This window comes from Gallinula chloropus, assembly GCF_964237585.1.
Source record: "Gallinula chloropus genome assembly, chromosome: 1".
In the NCBI taxonomy this organism is placed as follows: Eukaryota; Metazoa; Chordata; class Aves; order Gruiformes; family Rallidae; genus Gallinula; species Gallinula chloropus.
The window spans coordinates 18645386-18669449 of NC_140085.1; the positions used below are offsets into that span (position 1 = coordinate 18645386).

General features: G+C 41.2%; 1 protein-coding gene across 1 annotated transcript in view; it reads right to left on the bottom strand.

Annotated features, from left to right (window-relative positions):
* Positions 1–12798: 12798 nt before the first annotated feature.
* TNRC6B (trinucleotide repeat containing adaptor 6B) overlaps positions 12799–24064 on the bottom strand; it is a 128409-nt gene continuing 117143 nt past the window's right edge. Inside the window, exons 19-26 of the mRNA XM_084262754.1 lie at positions 23650–23784; positions 23267–23443; positions 18588–18734; positions 18255–18350; positions 17056–17325; positions 16547–16617; positions 14581–14720; positions 12799–13637 (exon numbers count right to left, since the gene is read on the bottom strand). Of these exons, the coding sequence (XP_084118880.1) occupies positions 13247–13637; positions 14581–14720; positions 16547–16617; positions 17056–17325; positions 18255–18350; positions 18588–18734; positions 23267–23443; positions 23650–23784 (1427 nt within the window). The 3' untranslated portion in view covers positions 12799–13246. The remainder of the gene's footprint in view (positions 13638–14580; positions 14721–16546; positions 16618–17055; positions 17326–18254; positions 18351–18587; positions 18735–23266; positions 23444–23649; positions 23785–24064) is intronic.

Here is a 24064-nt window from a genome sequence, read left to right on the forward strand (position 1 = left end):
TGCAACATTTCAGCTTATTTGTACATTAGTAGAGTTTAAACATTGTATTGTTGTTGGTTTTTTTTTTCTTTTTAAGTGAACCAGTGATTTTAAGTACCACTATACTAAAAGTAAAATAAAAATATAGAAAAGGAGGAGAAGGGGGGGGGGGGGGCAGCCAGCCATACAAGAGCACCTTCTAAAGTGCTGAGTTTCTGTGTCCATGGAAAACCCTTTGGGAGTTCAAACATCCGCCAGAATGCAGGGATGGAAATTAGGATGAAACCTGGCTAATGCAAGACACTGTGTCGTCTCCCCTGCGTTCTCCCCATCTGTCCTGTATCTTTCCTTACCACACACTAGAGGAGGAGGGGAGGAACCAGAGCCACGGTCAGAGTTCAGTAAAAGGAAGCCATTTCAAGTATAAGAGCAAAAAAATAAAACACTTACAGGTAACTTGCAAATAGCATCAATATACACACAGCCACTACTTTTATTATTACAACGTCTGCTTCTGGGGGACAGTGTTTCAGGCAAGAGGACTTTAGCTGTACCTTCCTGTTACCCAGTTATGTGCAAAGTAGAAAAGCTGCCTTTTCTAATCCAGCCATTTTGGACATCGCTGATTTGCTGTTCTGCAACCCCCTCCCTCCATTGTTTAAGGAGAGAGGAAGGTGGCATTATTCTACCAAGACGACTAGATGAAATGAATCTATTTCTCCATTCCTCTTCCAGACACACCCTTCTCCCATTACTCATATGCAATGAAGAGAAAGTCACCAAACATCTGATGCCCACCATTAGCCAGTTTCCTGAACAGGTAGAAGGCATTTACCTTTGTAAACATAATCCCTTATGTTTGTGGAACTCAAAGCAGCATTTCGTATCTCCATCCGAGCGGTGGAGATGAAAATAGATCAGAACGCTCCCCTGTCACCGCTATTCCTCCTCCTCTTCCCCCCTGCCCCGCCCCCAGAAAGCCTACATTTGGTTAGTTTCGTTAGAAGGTGGGGTTTTTGGTTCTTTGGGGTAAATACTTAGCATTTCAGTCAAAGTAAACATTGCAGAATTGCCATCAGCAGATCTGTACTGCTGTTTGTTCTGCTTTCTAGATGAGAAAGAAAAAGCATTGTGCATGGGATATTCTGCCTATTTTAGACAGGGTGTGGCAGAAACCCAGGATACGTATGTGTACAAGTCCTGCAGGTGCACACGTGTCATTTCAGCTTCTTTCTCTGCAGAATCACTGTATACGTTTCACCTCGAGTACTGGCAGATGGAGACGGTGGCATACGGCAACAGTGGAGAGATGTTCCTAAGGCCACGGGGAGCAATGCAGGACAGAGAGGACCAGGGAGTGTCAGACAGAAAGGTTTCAGGTACAGAAACCACTCTCTTGATTTTTCAAAGGCCAAATTCCAAACTGCATGGGCTCATGTGCACATCCCTGAGACGCACATCCAAGAAAGACGAACAGCGACCGTGTGATTGCAGAGGGGAGAAAGTAGCAGAGGTTCCCTGACAGCTGTGGGATCTACCCAGTGAAGAAGACCTCTTCCCCCACCACCCTCCCAGAGCCATCCTGGGAGAGCCGTAAGGCATATACACAAGCAGCATCTACTATCATTCCCTCTGTTCCTACGCTTTATTGGCAGGTGATGGCTTCTGTATATCATGGACAAGAAGAGACACTGCATTTGAAGTGTCACTGGTAACACACTGAAATTAATTCAGGGAAGGAAACAGAAAAGCTACTCTGCCCTTCATCCCTGGAGCAGCAGCATAAAGTGGCAAGGTTCTTCATATCACAGTCCCCTCACAGGAACTACACACTACCACCTTCCCCTTCCTTGACAGCAGGAAAAGGTGTGTCGGCTTGAAGGATGATGTTACCAAAAACGCTATTTAAAGGCAGGGAAAACTACACAAGCTGATTCTGATTTGGTGATCTGGTCAAAGAAGCAGCGAGATCAAAGTACTTCAATCAAGTTTGAGACTTACCTAAAAGTATAACTAGAGATATGTGACCTGTAGCAACACTGGCATAACTGTATAAGGAAGAGCAGGAGGAAGAAACTGGCATAAAGACAGAGGAGGAATATGATGGGTAACTGAATCTCCATCAATTTCTGTTGTTTAGGATCCAAGTGGATAGTTTTAATTGTGGGGAAGAAAAGCTTATCTCCCTCCACAAAGGCAAACAACCTAAAAAGAGTAAGTGATCTTGCTGTAAAAATCTCATAATACTTCTATCATGCTTTTTTATCTCTAAAGCACTTCACAAACATTTACTAGTTGATCCTCACAAAACCCCTGTGAGGTAGGTAAGTAAAATTATCACCCCTGCTTTACAGATGAAAAAACAGAGAAGTTAAATTACTTGCCCAAAGCAAGGGAAGAGTAAGGGCCAATGTTAAAACTCAGGAGTTCCAGGCTTCTGATCCTGTGCTCAAAACCACTAGGTTCAAACATTTTTTTAAGAAAGGAGATAAGAGATGGAAATAAAAGCTGATGAAGTTTAGAAGAAAAGGTAAGGTTTAAAAGGTTTCAGCAAAAGGGGAAATGTACCACGAGGTATTTTTGTGAGTTTAAACTTCAGATTCTTTTTTTTTTTTCCTTTTCTTTTTTTAAAGGCAATCTGACAGAGTGGAACCCTGATAAGATCACATCTGCAAGGCAGGCACAGATGCGAGAGTGATCATCAAGTCTATTACTTATTACAGTACTGTGAATGTCAACAAAAATAAAACTGCTGCATGAAAACACTGAATACAGGCAGGATAATCTCTCAGTTTATGATATTATAAGTAAGATAATGCCAAGGATAATGAAGGTACCATGGAACACCATGGGCAAAGGAAAAAAAATAATCAAGTCAAAGGGTCCCTATTAAGATGACAAAGAGGGCAGTGAGATCTACATCTGTCTGAGGAGACTGCTCCAGGAAGCTCAGCAAGCTTCAAGGAACACACAATTCACAATGACCGCATTTTGGAGATGTGAACAAGTGAATCCTTTTTTAATGACCATTATGATACCACCTTATAGTAAAAAAAGGACCATTTCTTTTAAATAGAGGGCCCTGTCTACACATCAGTCTACATTCCCTAAAATTTCACACACTGCAAACATTAATGCTAAGTGACCGGCAGTGACACCAGACAGCAAAGCACTGGTAGCTGCTGATACTGAAAAAACCTCCTCAGTCGTGCTTTGATCAGAGTGAGAAAGTCAGTAACACCTCCCCCATCCTGTCCATAGCTGTGCTGTCACTGTATGAGCTGTGCCAGGAACAGCAGCAAAGAAAATTTTAGGGAGAAGAAAGTGTAGACATCAAGGACCAGCTGTGTTCCATTTCTCCTGGAAGAGCGCAAGGAAGGACTCTGCTGTAATGGAAAACAAGTCCTCAGACCAAAAGAGAGAGTGCCAGTGGCACCGTGTTTCCTGAGCTTGACAAGGGCCAGAACGCAGGAGGTGGCAGACAGCTTCCCAGGTAGAGCTGGTGTCCCGTTCACCCTATTGGCCCCAGGTTAACACTGCATGGTGAGAATTCACAATCCTGCACAAGGGTTTACAGCTCATTCTGTTTCGCAGTCAATATTCGCTTTCCAAACCTCTGCCCAGTTACCTATTGGCCAACTTCTGAAAAAGAGAGGGTTTTATCAACTCCTTTTTATTTCAAAGTCATCACCTCCCCACTTCCCCAAACTATAACGGATATACCATGGACACAGAAACTCCTTAACAGTTTAGCAAAGCTATCTTTGTCCCCTACGCCCCCTTTGCAGAATGCATAGTTTACAATTCACTTACAAAATAAAGAAGCAATGCTGACCACATATGGGACCTTTTTTTTTTTGAAAAAGAACAAACAACCTCTTCTTAAGTTCAGTATCAAAATTCACATTTGCATAATAATACATTTCAAGGCCATTAGAGAGGAATGAGAGCGAAGCAAAGAAAACTGCAGAGTCTCTCCTCTCTTTGTCTTCCTGAATAGAGCTGAGGGATCCCACTGGAGTTTCTTTTCAGTGTGGGAATCACAAAGGGCTACAGCAACAGCTCTTGATCTTGTACACCTCATGTTTTGGGTGGAACGAAGAGGTGAATTATTAGGAAAAAACCAAATGGAAGGAGACACTGCAGATTCCCATGTTTAGCTACAAACAGCTTCAAAGAAACAAAAAATTACTTCAGATTTTTTTTCTTTTAAACACTTCTACCTCAACATTTCAAAAACTCTTTTTTTTCTTCTTGTGTAATACCCTGTTCATTTAAATGGCAACGTTAAGTGTGCTGGAAGTTGAAGGGTTGAAAAAAAAGAAATTTTCCTGTTTCTCTTATCAGGACACGGACAGAGAGGGTAAAAGTGTGCCTGCACCCACTATTTAACAGAAGCTACAAAACATCATCTTCTCTACATGTATAAATTTGTCTCAAACATCACTGTGTTTCAATTCTCCAGTGCTTACAAAAAGAAAGCCACACTCACTCACACTCATGCACACAAACATAGAGAGAAGCCACGTAATACATATACAAACTCAACCTGCAATGGCAGACTAGCCTAAAACTATCAACAGCTTCTGTGCATCACACAACATCCCTTCGCACCCCCCCACCCCGATCTCTACCACATATGAATACGTATTGTGCAGTGTAGAGACCAGCCCAAAGATGCTGCTTGTCAAAAGGGACCAGAGCGGGCTGCAATCTCAAAGTCTGACCTCTTGAAAGAATAAATTGACCATTGTCTCCCCTCCAGCCCAAGTGGTCTCCTCAATTAGACAGTCACTATACTCACAAAGGCACATTCATAAATACCACATTTAACTTACTGCTTGTAAAAACATAGGAGGAAAACGTTAAGCGCTTATACCCCATCCCATCCCTACTGACCCAGCAAGAAGTATCACAATAACGTATCACTTGGTGAGACCTTACTCTACCTTTAGAAGGTACGTATTAAAGAAGTCTTCCAACACCTCTTTTTAATTTTTTTTTTGCATAAATGAATGCTTTTTTTTTGTTTTTGGCTTACATATTTTGGAATACAGCACACTCACTATAAAGCTCTGTTGTAAGGCTACCCCCTAAAGTAAGGCTGTTCTACCTTGGCTTGCATTTTCACTTCATTTTGCTGCTTCTCCACACGTTCCAAAAACAAAACAAAAAAACCCACACAGCGCCTTATATAGAAAGGGTAAGCCATATCTGGCAGGGAGAGGGAGGGGAGAGAAAGCACATAATATCATAACCATGTCACTAAAATAGCTATTCTAACAAGCTGTGCAACCTGCTCTTACTGCTCAACAGTAAACGATGAAGAAAATGTTCACTTATGGTTGTGTTTCATCTGAAACAGGAGAAGCTTCCACTTTGTCTCAATTAAATAATATAAACACAACAGAACAGATTAGAAAATCTGAGGAAGTTCTGTGAATGCAACACCACACACTAACACCCAAGAGGAGGGATTTAGTGCTCAAGTACACAATTTTCTCTAAGCACTGCCTCCTTGTATTGCGCACCCATGCAACCTTCTCGAGTCTCTTCCCTTCCCCTCTGCCCACCACAGGCAACGTTTGCTGCAAAAATACTTAATGCTGGCTGGCACAATGCATTCTCCCCCCAACACCTCCACCCTTGCCCCCTCCCCCCCCTCCATTTTCCCCTGGAGTGCTCTGTATTCATTTACAAGAAGGCTGTCAGAGTCAAGTCGCAAAACTCTCTTTCTCACTATGAAATTAGCAGGAGCCCTAACACTGCTGAATGTCACCAGTCCCAACTGTCACACATACGGGGCGAAAATGGCTCTCTGCAGAGGGCACTTGATCTGCTATTAGCTTGCTTATATAGCACAGGATTCTGGGAGACTTTTAGAGAAAAACTTTCCTGCATAGCTTGATGAGAAGCAACACGCACGCAAACCGTGGACGCAAACGGATGTTGTCTGCTGCGTGCTACAGATGAAGCTGCATCTATCTTGGCTTGACAATAGGTTTAAAAATAGGCTCCAAACTATCCGGAGCTGTGGCGTTTTTTGTAGCACAGATGAAACCTTAAATCACTTTTCATACAAGGATTAGAAGCTATAGTTACTACATCACAAAGTTTAACGTCTCACGTAACACCACAAAATAGAGAGTGCTAGGTTTTAAACAGGACCCTGACTCAAGGTTTAACAGCAATGTAGACAGACCCTTGAATTCTACTGTAGACAAAGTTCTGCTCAGCAAGGCGCTATAAAACGGACCTGTTTCCTATCATCTACTGCAGGGGAACTTTGGTAAAATTCAGCAACACTGGTATTTACAGTGATGGGACACTTATGCAAAACATGGTGAGGGACATGAACTAGCTAAAAATCTCCAGTTAGGCTTCTCTTGTTCAGCCCAACTAAGAACTCTGCTCCAGCATAGTTTTTGCTTTGTGTTTTACGTACAGGTGTGAATTGAGTGCAAGAGGGAAATCGGGCTCTGTCTACACCAGGGAAACTACATCTGTCTCCCCACTGCTGTTAACACCCTTCTGATGCAGGTGGAAGCCTAGTACTGGAGGTGAAGGAAGAGTTTGGGTTTTAGACATCTGTACTTTCATCACATTGGGAATGACGGATATGATCTAACAGTATCAGTTCCTAATGTTGCAAAATAGTAGCAAAGAAACTAAACTAGAGAACTGAAATGGTATTTTGTGCAAAATCAATTTAGACAAGCCTACAGATTTTGCATATGTAGTTTCAGACTCAGGACTGATGTTGCACTTCAACAGCATTTGTGTTGTATTTTTTGTTTTAGAATTCAACTTCAGTTTTCTTGGTATTACTTTCCTGCCCACAAATACATGCATGCATATTTACAATTAAGAAAGCTGCTTCTGCTAGGGGAACCTCACCTCTTTTAGAGAGAAAAAAAAGACCTTTTACTCAATCAGGACTCATACCCTGAGATGTGAGCCATCCAGCACACCACCATCTGGATCCTAAGGTCACATGATTTACAGTGAATGTGATATATGCAACACAGATGTTTGCTGCACTGGAAATACAACAAGGTCCTCATCTCCTACCTTGGCCCCGACCTAGCTACGGTTTACTTGCACAAAGGGCCCTTACCCAAGCAGTAGTCACTCATTTAAGGTCAGTGGGACTAATTCACATAAGAATCACTCCTGATTTCCTGAACCAGACTTGGCCAAATTTGGGTACCTCAGATAACACATACCGTACTTCTCTTAAAGTCAGCAGGAAAACAATACACACAAACAGAATATGAAGCCTAAGAGGTAAACATAGTAAAGGATAAAGAAGAAAAAGAAAATTCTACAGTACTGTTTGGATGTGGCAGCATTTTTAGGAAAAAGAATCAGGGAAAAGTTATAAGGAGTAAGTATTTAGAAATTGCATGGCAGGAAAAAAATAAATGCCAACTTAATATAAAAGTTCTATTGTTTAATTTAATCTTAGAGGTGGTTATTCCAGCCAGTTTGTTGACAACATCCTGTTCATATTGCAGAGGAAAAGCACACTTGCCCTAATATTCTTGCTCATTACACAAGCCACTTAAGTTGAAGCAAAGTAAAAAGCTTTTAAGAAAAACCCAACACCCTGTGATTGGAGAAAAAAAAAATCCCAAACCAACAAGAACCTCACTCTCCAGACTGCTGGGCAAGTGTCCAGGTAAAAAGCATAAGAACACTAGGAAAAGATGGCAAGTCTTCCAAAGTACACGGTGCTAAAACTGCTTTCCAAAGTAAATGTCAGATGTCTCAACACAGGTTCTGAGCTGTACCCCGACTCTGCCTTTTTATTTTTTGCTTACTGGACTGTCCTCACTGCTAAACTAACATACTTAAATGAAGCAAAGAATTATTAAGCCTATTAAAACATTCTCAGCTTGATACAGCAGGGTGTGGGTAAGAAAGTGGCTGGTAAACAAATGGACACTTGCTTAGAACTCTGCTAATTATCTTTAGCCAATTAAGGATACAAAACCAGGAAAAAAACAGGAAAGCTGAAAGCACCTGGTTTAAACTGGAGTACTAAAACCTAGAACAAAATGGTAAGAAGAGTTCTGTTTGAAAAATAGTTTCTCAAGTGGCAATGAAAGATGTTATGCTTGATTTTATGTGGAAAGAGATGCCCATAGTCTATCCCAAGATGTGCTTTCCCCAGCCTCTTTTCCCTCTCTTCTTTGACAAAATGTTTAAACAAGATGCTGCCACCAATACCCTCCCTGGAGCAGTTTTGTAAAAGCACAGTACTCCTCTAACATCAATTCCTGCTACCTTCTTGCTGTTATCAACTCAAACAGTAGCAGAATATTTACAACATCAAGCAAAGGCTGCCCCCTGAAGATGAGCCTGGTTAGCACAATGCTCAGAAATTGCTTGCAATGGTTAGAAGTGCCATTACTAAGCCGTACTAGCAACAACCATGATTAGGCTACATACAATTTGGAGAGGAACAGAACTGTCAACTGTAGTTGGAAAACAGTAAGATTAATGTCACTTTAACTTTTTAATTTAGGAAAACTGTCTCTCGAGGAGACAGTCACTAACATTTGCAGGCCTGCATGCTTAGAGAAAGAATGAGCAACAGACTGTTGTACCACAGTAGGTTTGGACCCAGCAGAGCGCTGAAGCTCAAGACTGCCAACCCTTCAGCAGTCAGTCACAACCCGCTTTCAAGGGACTACCAAGCTCCTGGGCTCTGACTAACTCCTATGATTTCCTCTCTTCTAGGACACTGGTGATTTGATCCAGCACAGCCTCTGGTAAAACACTCACAATTTCTCCCTGGAAATAAAAAAAAAAAATAAAATCCCAAGCTCCCTAAATAATCCCTCCTTCTACTGGCCCATGACAGGATTTGTTTTTTTTCTAAAGCGCATTATTATTATTATTATTATTATTATTGTATTATTACTGATGCATTGCTTTCAACACACACATGTATAATCAGATGTATATGCAGCCCAACAGGAAAACTTCGGGCAACTGATATGAAAGGACAGGAATTTGGCATCAGATTTTTTTTTTTTTTTAAATAATAATAAAAAGTTCTCTCAACTACTGTTATGTAACTCATTGCACAACATGCTGACACAGCATGATCTTTTTCCTTAAGAACAGATACATCTATTTCCAAGCAGTGGCTATATTGCCTCAAACTTGCCTCGTCTTCCCTCCCTTCCCCTACCGTAGGGCATGTGGGTGCATGTAAAAAGGCACTAGTGCGGTTTTTGTGGTTTGAGCCCAGCCGTTTCAGGCAGAACTCTGACCCTTAGAGCTGGGAGACAGAAGTTGGCCAGCCCAACACCTAGACTGTAAGCCTCAACAGCCAGCAGCAATAGGGTGAACAGAAGAGTTTAACAGGTATTTCCCTCATATAAAACAAAACGGAAAGACTGGGAGGTGGGGTGGGTGAAGAAAAGCAAGCAGCAAATCTCCGAGTGGGGAATAAACTGACCAAACAGCTGAAAACTGGGATGTTATCTCTTAATGTACATCTTACTGGAGTTTTTCCACCTTCTCTCTTTTCAGTACCGAAAAAGGCAGGATAATAAAACTACTTTATTACTGGGCATTCTGTCAGCACTGGTTTTCTTCAGCACTACTTAAAAGTGGTTTAAAGAAGCACCATCATGTATTTCCTGCTAGTCCTCCTAACCGAGGACTCTTTCAGTTGAACTATACTGTGTTTTCATTAGGTTTAGTTTCACTTTGTTTTTAAAAAGGTGCTTGGAAGAATATTTTTGCTTAGTTTCAATCGAGAGGGAACAAAGTGATAGTTTTCCATTCACACATTCTCCATGCAACTGCACACATGTGCATGAGTAACAAAGCACTATAAATGATAATGCTTCTTCTCCCACAACTTAAGATTACAATGAATTTCTGTTGCTGATATTGAGAAGTTTTCTTAATGTATTTTAATTTATACAGTCTTTAAAATTCTTGACCCCCCCGCTTGACAGTAACATTTGGAGCTTTTGTCTTTTTTTCTTTTTCTTTCTTTTTATTTTTTTTTTAGCATTTTTATTTTAAAGTAAAAACTTTCAAACATTTTGAAGATTCAGGAACTTGTAAAAGTTTATCAACAAGAAACAGCCATCTATCTAGGATAAGGTTAAATAAACCATCTTCAAAAACTGGCTTCCTACCCTAGAATTCCTGAGAATGCTTGCAAATTTAAAGCAGGAAAACAAAATGTTAAAATAAAAACACTGTTAAATGCTCCCAGAGTTAGTCTTCATCTAAAATATATATATGCACTTTTTGGTCTTTTTTTTTTTTGTACATTTTAATTTTTTCCCTTTAAGCTTACAATGGAAGAACAATTTAGCTTTTCTTTTTAAATATTTCAAATCCCTCATTATGTCTTGTAAACAAGAGGGGCTCTAGCACCCGGCTTTCACCGTAGTATCGCAATGAACTCAACTAGCCCAAAGTGCAGGAATAGGGACCTTAGGGCAGGTTGGGAGAGAGAAGTTGAGGGTGGAACACAGCAATGAACCAGCATGTAGAGCAAATCACGTGACAGAACAGATACTGGCTTACTCGGGCCAAAGGTGCTTCACTAAGAAGTACTGCTGGCACAGGACTTTTAAGAACCTGCTCCGCATGGCTGAGCGTGGCTGGTCTTCAAGCAGAGACTAGCAGAAACAAAGCTTTATGGATGTGTGCAGGCGAGGGGCGTTAGCAGAGCTGGAAGAGAGCATTTTGCTTCTTTGTGCATGGTGGGATAGACCAAGGAGAAGACGTGATAGGAAAGTATATTCAGAAGGGGCCAGAGTATGCTGCACACTCCAGTTTACTAAACAAATACAAACCTACTCATACTTTTTGTCACGTAACACTTTGCATACAAACCTACAGGCATGTGTATACGCAGCATTTCCCTCAGTCAGTCTTGCTTGTGACATTGGGTTTATGTAGAAAGGGCGAATTTAAAAAAGCCACCTAACTCCCTAGCCCTTCCCTCCCACCCCCAGCACACAGGCATACACACACACACACGCACACCCCCACATTGCTTGAATCTGCGCTTGCTTCTCCCCACCCAACCCATGCTTAGAGTTAAACATATCAGACATTGTCTTATCCTTCAATGAAAACTCTGAAGAAAGACTCCCCTATCCTTTTCCCCTCCTTCCCCCTCCCACAGGTAATAAAGCCCAAGCAACTGCTCCCGCTGCGGGGTGGTATGTGCTGGTACAGGATGCCGGCACTTTGTCAGACGGTACAACGGCCAGACAACGTCACACTTACAGAAAAAGTACCGGCATCTCTCCTCCCTCTTCTCTTGGCCCTACCCCCCAAAAGACTTCCCGCTTCGTGTCAAGGGATGTTCCTTCAAGTCTGCTACAACTCTTTTCACAACAACAGGTCTTAAAAGTTTTGTTCCCAGCGCACACATGCACGCACACACTGGCTATCACTGTAGATTATAGGTCACCCCTATCCTGCCCAGAGTACTACTACACTGATGCTAAAAAAAAAAAACCCAAACCTTTCCTTAAATACAGAAATTAAAAAGCAACAGTACAGAAAAAGTAAAAACGAAAAACAAAAAGGTGCAATACTTTTTTTTTAAAAAAAAAAGTCTTTGCTAGTTACACACCTCCCTAAGCAAAACCACGTACACAGGAAAAAAACACAACAGAGAAACAAAAGGAAACGTTTGAAGTACACACTGGTTTAAGAACATTCGTAAGTAAACGTTTCTGTCAGTGATGGTCTGGCGCTGTAATACACCAAGGCCTGGCACAGGTAACGCTCACCATGAAGGACGCAGAAAGGAGTTAGCTGCATGTGCTTTCAGGAGATGAGGCAGGCCGGCCAGCAACTTGCTGACATGATTTAGTTTTTGTCAGTTTTAATACAAGCAGTAAATCAATTAAAATGGTAATTTTGTTGGGCTGGACTTTCAAGTTTTTGATGTAGTCTTCAAGAACAACTATGGGTGCCTATTTAGGTTTGGGGAAGAAAAGCAACACACTTTTTTTTTTTTAAAGGTACTGAAGTTTGCAAAAGACTGGGTAAGAATATTTGCCTCAGCTGTACAAAAAAATGGCAATGTCTTCTTTCCTCATCTTTTCCTCTCACTGGAAGAAAAAAAAATGGCTTGCATTATATAACAAACATTCTAGGGTTCACTCCGTACAAAACCCCACATGCAGACATAAATAAATAAATACATTGCTACTCAAAAGACAACATTGGCTCCCCTCTCACCAAATCCTTTGGATATGGCAGTGTTCTGCTCTACCACAGGGTTAGAACAAGGGCTAGGAAGCAACTACCCACTCAATATGATCTGCAGACTTGAGATAGCACCCTGCTAAATGAATTTAAAAAAAACCTTACTGACAAGATTTTAATCCAGCCCAACTGGATTCTGCTTCAGCCACAGGGACTCCACCATGCCTGTCTTGTTTTCAGAATCAAGACCTGCAGATGGCCAGCCAGCCCGTAGACCATCAGCAATGCAGCGTTTCAAGATTATATATAGAGAGAAAAAAATGCACACACACAAACATGTGCACACACACTCACACAGAGAACAAGCACACGTGGGCAGTTACATGTGCCAGAACACACTGGTACTTATCAACCAGCCAATCACAAAGTGTTGGTTTTTTTGTTTTGTTAATTTTTTTTGTGGTTTTTGTTTTGTTTTATGATTTTTTTTGTGGGTTTTTGATTTTTTTGATTTTTTTTTTAAATTTTTCTGGTTTTAAAGTGAGGCTCCGTCAAGTCTTCCCTCCCGCCCACCCCTCTTTTCATTTGAACCCCTCCCCTACCCCAGCCCAACATGGTAGACCTAAGGACGGAAACACACCCAGTGCAAACAAAGTTAAAAAGCTATTTTTTCAGTATATATGTTTCTTAGCAACAACTTCCGTATAACATGAAAAAGTGAAAAACTAGAAACTAATTTTTTTAATTTTTTGTGTTTAAATTTAAATGGTATGTGTACTTGCTTCACATTGTCTTTCTAAGTTGGCGTTCATGATTCAAGTATTTCAAGAGTGATATGTTCTCTTTTTGGATTCATATTCCAAACGAAAAAACTGAAGTTATATAAGGGAGGCAACTATGTGCTCAGACAGTCTGTCAATGACCCACCTTTTTTTCTCTCTCCGTTTTCTTTTTTCCTTTTATAAATGTATTTATTGCAAGTTGAAAAAAACGAAAAGGTCAAGTTAGTGCTGCTGCTGTTCCAAAAAAGGTCACGAGGTCAGAGTTGAAAGTTCTAAGTTCAGATTGAATCCGACCCTCCTCCCAGAAGGTCTCCAGGTAGTAAGGGAGCAGGGCTGCCCATTCTGTGTGGATCCTCTACGCTTGGGACCCCCCACAAGCTTGAAGAATAGTTTGGGGGCGCCCACAATGAAGCGCCAGTGAGATCACCCCCACTGCTGCTGCTGCCGCCACCACTGCTCCACTGCCCAAGCCCTGTTGACCCACCAAAGAGATTCAAAGCAGGTCCAACTGGATCTGTCTGGTTCTGTCCTGTCTCCAGGGATTGCCAGCCTGCTGTGGGTGCACTTGGGGTTGCTGCAGGTGTAGGGGGCTGAGCTTGTGCCAGAAAGCGACTAACCTCTTCATCTGTGGCAAACTCAGCCAGGATGGTAGTGTTTCCCAACACACACCTAGAAGAGAAGATACACAAAGAAAAAAAACAAATGTTGGATCTAGAAGGTAAGGGCAATGGATTCAGAAGGCATGGAAATACTATTAGGCACCCAAACCAAAGGAGGCAGAGGCTTGTCACAATGGAGCAAGCACGGAAAACTGTTCTCAACAGTCAAACTGAGTCAAAGCACAGGAACTTCCATTTTATGGAGCTGAGGGGGAAGAACCCCAAACCATGCCAACAGACTCCCCTCCCCCCAACACTCAGTTGTTATGCATGCAGCAAAACTTTTCTAAATTTAAAACTGAAGCCCTGAACATTAACACAGAGAGCAATAAAAGTGCCTACAGAGTGCAGCTGAAATGGTAAATGCATGTATGTCACCTTTCTACCCCTCTCCCCCAAAATAGAACAACTCAGGTTAAAAGCCTGTGAAAGTGAGAATAAGATTAGTATAGTTCAAAAATTTTCATTGAGTTTAAGGCCTCATGTCACCACCACGCCCAGCCCCCCAAGATCTTTGTCTCAAAATCTCTCATATTTGCAAAACATGTCAGAGCCACAGTCAGTTCCAAAAAGCTGAAGAACAAGAAGCCGAAGATATGCAGCTTTTCAAGTAAGCTATTTTAGCTGTATCTCAAGGCTATAGCACATTCTCACATGTTTGGGTTATGAATATAAGAATGATTTTAATCCGAAGCAACTCATGAGCCTTTATAAAATGGCCAAAAGGGTACAGTAAGGTGTCACAATTCCATCCTATTTGCACCTGCTTAGTTCTGTGTGTGCTGGTTTGTGCCAGCAACTGAGGTAACACAAACAGAATCCATCTTTGTTTCTCTTTTTCCTCTGGAGAGTGAATGATTCCCTTCCAACCATGATACTTGAACCACGTTCCTAAAGCACAGCACTAGACACATGTTTTGTGTTTATGACTAATGCAGTAACAAAGAACTTACATGTGCAGTGCAGTCTGGGCCTTGGCCGCCTCCTGTTTGGTGTTATATCGGATAAGGGCGGTGCCCTGGGTCAGGTTCAGATGGAATGTCAGCAGTGGGCCATGCTGCATGCAGATCGTCCTCAAGGTTGACCCGTCGATCTGAAGAACAACAGCCAGGATAAGAGAGATGTTTGTAACTATTTCTCCAAATGTATGTGAATGAGCTGCTCTTAGAAAGGAAAATGAGTGAAAGCACTGAGAAATAAGCAAAGGTGACAGAGTTTAATTTACAAACAGAATCAGTACACCCTCACTTCTCCCAGTTCCAATGCCTCTGCTTTATGGAATAATCTGACTTATCTTTCTCACTCACTTGTAGCTTGAGTCCTTTTCCTCATCTTCACTGAGTTTCTTATAGTCACTATCCTTATGTTGGCAAGTTTTCCAGTAATTATATACAGTTTCTACTTCCCACAATGTTCAACCATCACGATTTGTACCAAAGGAAGCAGAACATTTCAAGTCTCCAGCACTCTGATTTCAGTAGAATTTATTTCAAACAATTTTTAGAAGTTCTTTCCAAAACTCAAAATATCACCCCTACAACAAGGGGTTCATAACATTTATTTTGGTGCTTTGCTTGTCTTTGCGGTCTATGAAACAGCCACAAAAAGTCAATGATCCTTCTGCCAAACCCAGCCATGTTCACTCTTCCTGAACCAATGTTTTCACAGCAGTCGTTGCCTACATTCTTTCTGCAGCAGTAACACTATTACTTACCTCCAGTAACTGCTGTTCTCCGAGGTGTTCTGTACAGACAGATTCCATTCCTGTTATGCCACAGGAACATGCACACATGAATGGGATCCATATGTGCAGATACTTAAGGAAGCGCTACTTTCTTCCTTCTCCCTTTCCACCCTATTATATAACGCAACCTCAAATGAGGGAAAAGGAAGTTGTATGTGGGTACAAATATGGACAAAGTTAAAACAGAGTAACTTGAAATGAAGATACTGCCCTCAATCCACCATAACCTTTACACTTCGTTTTTTCTAGTCTACTGACTGCAATGAATAGAGGATTACAAAAAGACAACTATAACCCCCTTCTTTCTCTTTTTTATTACCTTAATGCTTTCAAAATATATTCTTCTTCCATTACATGATTCAGAAAGCAGTACTGAACTACCTCACACAAGGGAGACTTAGAACTGCGCCTCTTCAACACACCACTGATGTTTCCTTCACATCAAGGAAAACGGTCTTCTCTATGAAAGGAGCACAGTTTGCCATTCTGAGCGATCTGAAGACCTTAGTTCTTCCTCTCACACTGATGTTCTTTTTAGACTGGAGCAGAAGCATGGGAAATTAGCCTGCTGAACAGGGGACACTGTCTAGACCTCAGGGTGCTGCTTATCATCATACAGGCCTTCCCTAAGCCTTGAATACACACTGGTTGCGATCGCTGAAACCAGGATCTCCACAGATTTTTTCCTGAATGGAAGCAAGCTTTAAGAACACTTACAGGAATAACCTAACTAGACTGTTTTTGGCAGGAGTGCTGGAAACATTCTGTGGTTTCACTATGGAAACACCAAAGTGAAAACTGGCAGTTACACTGGCTTTCTTACTGACAACATCCCAAAGAATAGTCTCTAACAGCTATAAACTATTCCACATTATGGTCATGCAACTTATCCTCACTTCTAAGAAAGTAAATCTTTCTGTTCAAACAATTTTATTGGAACTCTTAAGTTTAGAGAGTTATGACAGTCACGTAACAAAACCTGAACATCTTAAAAGTTAGCTGAAGAGATTACAACAGACAAACCAACTAGACTGCAGCCCACTTTAGTAGAAACACATTTCACATACGCTGACAAACCTGACTGTTAGATTTTATACAAAGAGAAACAGATGAAGAATCCACAAATCCATTCTCAGTAAAGCAAAGAAGTTCCCAGAGAGAACAACAGAAAATACCTGTGGAGTGAGATTGTGAAGAACCAGCCAGTAGCTAGGACGAACTGAACCACCATCACTCCAAGTAGATGCTGCAAATTAAAAAGGCAGAGCAGTCAGGTCAGACTTGATACAAAGAATACCATTTCTCTTTACAGTTCAGGTCTTTCAATCTCAGAGGCATTCAGCATTATCAGCCCTGCTAACACATGAAAGCCCCACCATCAGTCCTGGAAACAAAACCGTATCTTTTCTCACATTTCACATCAAGAGTCACTTTTTAAAAGAGATTCTCTTTGAGGAGTTTCCCCTCCCACAGAACACACTTAGTCTTGAAAGTCCCCATGCACTAGGTATTCCCTCCTGAAAACTCCCAACCCACTTCACTGCTTCCCTGCAGCAGGACCTAGGCTTCCACACACCACCCCAATTACTGCCAGCAAATTCCCATTTCAAGAAGGAACTTTTTTTTTTTTTACCAGACAACTGCAACTTTCTTTCCTCCAAACCATTAGTACTGTAAAACGTACATTCCTCGGGTCTGATCAATGGTGCTATCAGTTGATTCTTCTCACCAGAGGCAAGCCTTGAGTCCTGTGCCCCCCAGCCCCTGACCGATCGGGGTGCTGTGCTGTTCCATGGAGATGATGGTTTGGGGTTGGTCAGGCCAGGGGGCGGGCGGGGCAGCCCTGTAGTGTTCCTTGAGGAAATATGGTTTTTCCACATCTTGTTGGAGAGATGAGTGGGATTGTGTCCTATGGGATCTGGGGACCATGTTGATTTGTAATCACTGAATTTTGCTAGAAAATTAAATAAATTGTACATATTAGAGAAACTTATAAGACTCAAATATCCTTTAATGCACTATCACTGTAAACTCTGTGATTGCATTTATACGAAAGAAAAATGAAAGGCTACGATAGAGAAATCTTCTCACACAGATACCGCTTCAAACCAGCCAGCCCACAAACTGACAGCAGGAACAGTATTCTTCAGAGCTAAATAGGATTTTCAACACATTTTGTGAAGATGCTAAGACAACGTAGGAACACAGCTTTTATTCAGTAAGATGCAAAAAACAGTTTGGGCCAGAAGCAGCTCTCAGCTATGTTCGTCACTTCTTATATTTACACACAATTCTTCAGTTTTAAGTAGTTGTCAAGACAATGATGTCACAAGACAAGACTCTGGCATTTGTAAGGAGTTCAGAATACAAATGGTTTGTCTGGAACAAGTATTTCCAGCACCCTACTCAAAAGTGTGTAAAGAAACCATTTTTCACAAGAAAGCTTTGGAGAACTTCTCAGCAAGGATCTGACAGAGATATCTAGATTGCTATTTATAGGCCAACCATTACAAGTCCTCCCTCTCTCTCGGTTTCAGGGAATGATGAGTTCTGTAACAGGTGAAGCAAAAAAAAAACCAAACCCCTTTGCATGCTAAAATTCCTAAAGTTAAAATGAACAAAATCACTCCCCTTATAACTCTAATTCCCTAACACATACATACAGGAGCAGGTAGATATAAAACATTATGTCAGTCCCCCAAGCCCTGACACATGTCAGCAGACTCTGCATGTGTTTGGGTGGATTTTTTCTGCTTTTGCACCTGCTGCTCACTGCTATCCCACTCTTTAACCTGCACAACTAAGAATTTTGTATTGGGGGTAGGAGGAAGGGCTGAGGATCTTTGCTTTTAAGTCAACTACACCCACATGGAACCCACATACCTGAAGTGCTATGAACGTTGGTGAAGGAATTGTCAGAGGCACTGTAGGGCCAGGCACCAGGTGAAGGCAGCGAGGTGTTGAGGGAAGAATTAGACCCTATCAGAGGGAAAAGGAGAGACAAGGAGTAAGCAAAGAGTTTTTGTAATATTGTTAAACCTCAAGGGAGCCAAAGTTTGTATATGAATGCCAAGCTTTCATGTGCTACAGAGAGCCACAGTGCAAAGGCTTCTTTCTAGTCAAACCTAATAGACCCTGTCACAACAGGAACATCAGAATAGTCTCAAATGATGAGAATGACTTAAGTAATCACATATCAGTTGTTCACTGTTTTACCTGTGGTGTTGTCCCGCAGAAGTTGGTGGTCAGTATCTACAATGGGAGATGTGGCTGTCCCCCCCAGCACACTTCCAGGGGTCACATAGGGGTCAGATTCAGGGTCAATGTTTTGTATACCTTTCCATGGCACTCCTGGTTGGAACTCTGGGACAGGAGGGAAAAAGGAATTAGATGCAAACATGGAAATTACATTGAATGGAAGTAACTGTTAAAGCTATCTTAGGAGGGTAAGTAACTTCCATCTGCACTGTTCCTCAATAAAACCCCCCCAAAACTAAACAGACCTCTAAAAATTAAAACCTATTTCACATTTTCTCCCACAGCACTACCTCTATGTTTGAATACAAGTCTACACTACAAAAAAGCAGTGCAAGCATTTGGTATTCCTTTGACTATTCCTGTTTTACTACCTTCAGATGAAGCTTCAATAATTTTACCCTTCCTTAATAAAATATGTATTTAAGATATGTAAGATTAGATTATCTAAGATTAGATTCCGCACAAGCACAAATATTTGTGCAGAAGCATCTCTCATGGAAAGGCCACCTACCTTAAGAGTTTCTAAACACAACATTTGACACTTTACACTGTAGGTACACACACACACTTTATACATTACCAATCAATACTGAGGTAATACTAAGGTGAGATGCCTTGTGGCAAAAGCAGTGTGTACACTCATTGATTTCTTCATACTTCACCATGAGATGAATACACTTATCATGGTTTTGTTTCCTTTCAACTACAGCTCCAGGCACACCAAATTTTTAATACAAGAGAATTAATTATATGAAACATAAACACATAAAAACTCCAGTTGCTGTAAGAAAGATCAGTAAATTGGTTCTCTCCCTGAGTAGATGTACAATGTCTAAAGTGCTGTCATTAATTTTGGAAGCAGTGATAGGAAAGAAAAACTGCCAAAAACAGGTAAAGAAGCTTCAAACACTATGTGACAATTTGGGCAAGTGTGAAAAGTGTGCCACACTGGCAGATTCCTCCCTTGCAGATACAAATCCACATATGGAATACTACCTTTATTCCCAACCTGAACTTTTGAAATAATGGCAGAATATTTGAATGTAATTAAAACCCCATGATTAAAGTAGGATCCAGTATGTGCTCCCAGGAATCACAGAATGAAACCACAGAGATTGACTCTGGCACAGAAAGGTTCATTTCAGTCGCTGTTGTAATGAAGAAGCATTGCCAAGACTATGACTTTCACAAACAAATGCAGAATAAAATGCAATACTACTGGTTCAAATAATTGTCACGCCACGGGCAGCGTTAGACTGTGATAATGCACTAACAGCAGAATTTCAGAGAAGGCAGAAGAAATGCCCCACTGGGTCAGAACACTATAGCATGCTATTCTGCCAACAGTGTAGGAAAGACCATTTAGGGACAGAACACAAACCTGGTCACTGTCTGTAGGCTACTGCGCTCACACTCCCAGCATCCATAGTCCTACTACCCAGGATGTCAGAAATACCTTCTTTCTGCTAGCACCTGCTTGTGAAACTGTTTTTCCATTTGTTTACCTAAACACTCTTTCAACTGGCCAGTACCATCTGTCTCCTGAAGCTCTAAAAGCAACACATTCCAGAACAACACAACTCCCCACAGAAAGGAAAAAAAAAAAAGCTTGAATTTATTTAAAATTGGTATCCTCAAGTCCAGCTTTTGCACCACGGTTCTAGCCTTGCAGGAGTTGCAGAATTACAGTAACACATTTCTCTTGATCACTGCCCTTTGTAACTTTGTAAATCCAGTCACATCTCCCAATCTTTAGTAACTCAACAAAATACAGGTATCAACATTTATAACAGTATGAGCAATCAGCTCTGCATCAAGAAGGAACCTGATCAGTTACTGCCACAATACTGCAATCCTCTGACAGAACCACGTTATGCTTAAGGAACAAGCAATATAGCTCTTGGGTCTAGTCAACACATCTCTGTTTCAAGATAAAGAATCCATGAATGCAAGTTAGGACCCGGAATTTACAACTTCTTAAAAAAAGAAAAGAAAGGAAAATCCAAGTCTTGCCTGTGTAAAGATTTCTGAGAATTGGTGAGACTGAAAACCATGTGCATCATAAGCTCTCATCAAAAAGTTAAGGAATATACAAACAAGGCTCCAAAGATCAGGCACAGTGTATATAAACACATTAATTCATCAATATAGTCCTGGTCTGAAGAAGAGCTTTCTTTGAACTTTGGCATACTGACAAATCTCCAACCTACCCTTTGAGAATAACTGTCACTCCCATCCACCTTCACCAACTCTCCCTACAGACATGCTCTTTTATTTCTAAATACTAAAGAAAACTTAAAGTGCATTTCTCCACTGATATCTGAAACGTCCTCCCAAAAAGTTCAAACGTAAGATTACCAGAAAAAACATGACAGATGCATCCAGGCCAGTCTACCTGGTGTGTTTCACTGACCTGCTCTTGAATGGGAAAATTACTGTCTAGTAATACCTAGGTATGCAAGCCTGTGTGACATAACCAAAACACATGTTCTCACCCATGCAGCAAAACTTGCTCTCACCTCCAGCTGTGATATCAGTTTGACTGGGCATCACTTCATTTATCTTTGTGCTGAACAATACTGCTCTCTTGAACGGCAGAATTTCTGCAGCAGATGGAGTTTAGGAGGAAAACGCGAGAGGTGTAGTCAGGGTGAATGCTGAGTGACCACTGTATTCATTCAAAGGAATTACGCACCTATTTCAAGAGATTTCTCTCTTGCAACTCATTTTCATTAACAACTTATTTTCCAGCTCGAGGAAGAAAAACTTTATCTCCATGCCAGGAATGGACAACAGGACTCATCTGCCATCTTACAGAGAGAAGACCTGCAGTGTCAAATAACTTTTTTTCTTTATTCTTCATTGGGGTGTTGATCTCGTCCAAGTTTTCCTTCTCAAGGAAGCCAATAAACCAGAGATGCTGTGAGACAGCCCAAGTGGCTGAAGGTTACAGAACAGTAGCTGCTTGTTCCAGTGGTCTATGGACCTCACAAAGAGAGGGCTAGCAATACAGCAATAGCTGCATAAAAGCCATGTGTCAAAACCCATGATGTGTTACATGACATCTGCAATCAGAGTCATGGGCTACTCATATACACAAGAAATTAGGGATGGTACTGATAATCCCAGTGAGAGCGTTATCTTCAGGGTTTGTGAACCCCAGATGTCCCTTCAGTGGTGAGGCAAAAATTTTAGTTATCACTGACAGTGGGACTGCAGCTCATTCATATCTTAGTATTATACAGGGGAATGGAAACTAAAGAAACACGTTCAGCAACAATGAGTCTGTAAGAGATGTCCTGAAAAAAATACAGTACAATTTGGGGTTGCCGGTATTATGAACAGTAATGCCAGCTCAAGAAGCTGGCAGAAAGGTAATGCAAATACACCTCCACAGACAGCAGTCAGTGCTGTGAGATGTTGTGGGTGTGCAGACACTCTTGAGATAACTAATTCTTTAACTCTCTTAGCTCATCAGAAAACATCATCTTGCCAGGGTGAGACACTGAGAGATTCCCACATTAAAAGCTTACACTACTTTTGCTAGGTTTCCTGCAGTTGTATCTGTCACACAAATTCCAAGGCTTTTGATGCTACTGGTTTATGCCAGAGATGTATTGGCACCTTTAGGTTTTTGTGCTTGAGGGGATACACAGCAGAGGATCTGCATTTAGGAATGTTTTCCTGGAACATAGGAGTCTTCCAGGCAGTGAAAAATCACAGCATCCACTATTTGCTGAACAGCCCTGGTGATTAATCCATGCAACTTCAAGTACACCACTCTTTGTTTACATAGAAAATTATGTAAATGTTTAAGTCTGTATGTATTTTTTCTAGATACCTGAGTAGCTAGAAATTCTGCCATGGGAAACCCTAGAAGACATATGGAATATGCTACTAACTGTAACCCAAAAAGCAAGAAACCTCTACTCAAGCCACAAGATTGCTGAGCAGTACTGAAACATGGCAATGTTCTTTCATCCTTTAGGTGATAAGAGGAAAGGTGAACCACAACAGCACAGCACACACACTGTATACATCTTGCACTGGTATTGCTGGCAAAAAGAAACCCTGTGGTCTGCAGTCAATCATGTTTGTAAACAACTGCCAGAAGAAAAGTTTATGTCACATAAAATACAAAAGGTCAAGACAAGAAAATCCTGTTCTCACCCTCACAAAAACAAGCTTTCGCATCTTTTGCTTTCTGATTCCATGCTATCAACCAGAATTTTTACACTGTGTCAGCCTAACACAGCACAAGGAACCAACAGAAGAGAAAGGAGCTGGTATTGTGTATTCTGTGAACAAGTGTTCTCATGTAAGTTGTCTTCTCTAAGTGTGCAGTCACTAAACTACAGAAGAGAGATCACCTAACAAATATCAAATACTATTCAGGCAGTTCAGCAGTTGGTTCATATTTAGCCCAGCAATCTTTTACTGAGAATTCAAATTTTATGTTCTAATTTAATGTGGAAGAAATTGAAAAAAAATGCCATGGACCAAGTGTTTTCCTTGCAGAGGTTATTAAATATTATAAGCAGAATTTTCCTTGCAGAGGTAATTAATAAGTAAAATGAGGAAAGGTCCCAGCACATCTACTCTAATGCTATGACATAACCCCTGTCCTTATGTAATACCTGGAGGCCAGCTGGCGTTGCTGGATTTGCTTCCGATCTTGTTCGTTGGTGGAGATTTGGCAGGTAACCAACTATCACCAGCAGGGCCTGCATGGCCACCGAGTGGGTCGCCCTGAATTATGTCAAACTGGTTGTAGGGCGATCCTCCACGAGCCTTTCCAGGGGGCACTATTGCACCTGAAGCATTAAAAAGACACATTTAACACATGGGAAAGGCTGGGTACAGTACTACTGCTATATACTAAACCAAAAAATATTTAAGATGCACATACTGGAGAGGTAAGACATTCACTTACATGAAGCAGAATTTTATCCGAGCTATTTTAGCTCTGGATAAATGATACTACAAGGACTTTCCTGAAATAGTCAGACCCCCTTCTCACCATTTTTGTGCATATTGGCATCTTGCGAAGCCACAGAGGGAAGCCCTTCCATCATAGTCCACTGCTTAAAGCGGGATTCTGTTCCAGCCTCTTTCCCTCCCACCATGCCATAATCCATGCCACTTGAGCCAAAGCCTGTGAAACAAACAAACAAAACTCCATTATCATTTGCTCTTTTGCATTGAAGTATTTTCAAACAAGCAGTCATTATGATCATAAAAAAGGTAAAAAAAAAAACCCCAAAAAAACCCCAACACTAGAACATCAAACATTCCAGAGGGAGCTTATAAATAAGCTTGTTAGGTCAGTATGCCATAAGATATGCTTTGTAATTAAAGTTTGTCTTCTTCCCATGTAATGAAAAGTAACACCATTTGAACAAGAGCTGACAGCTGTTGTAACCTTTGCTCTAGTG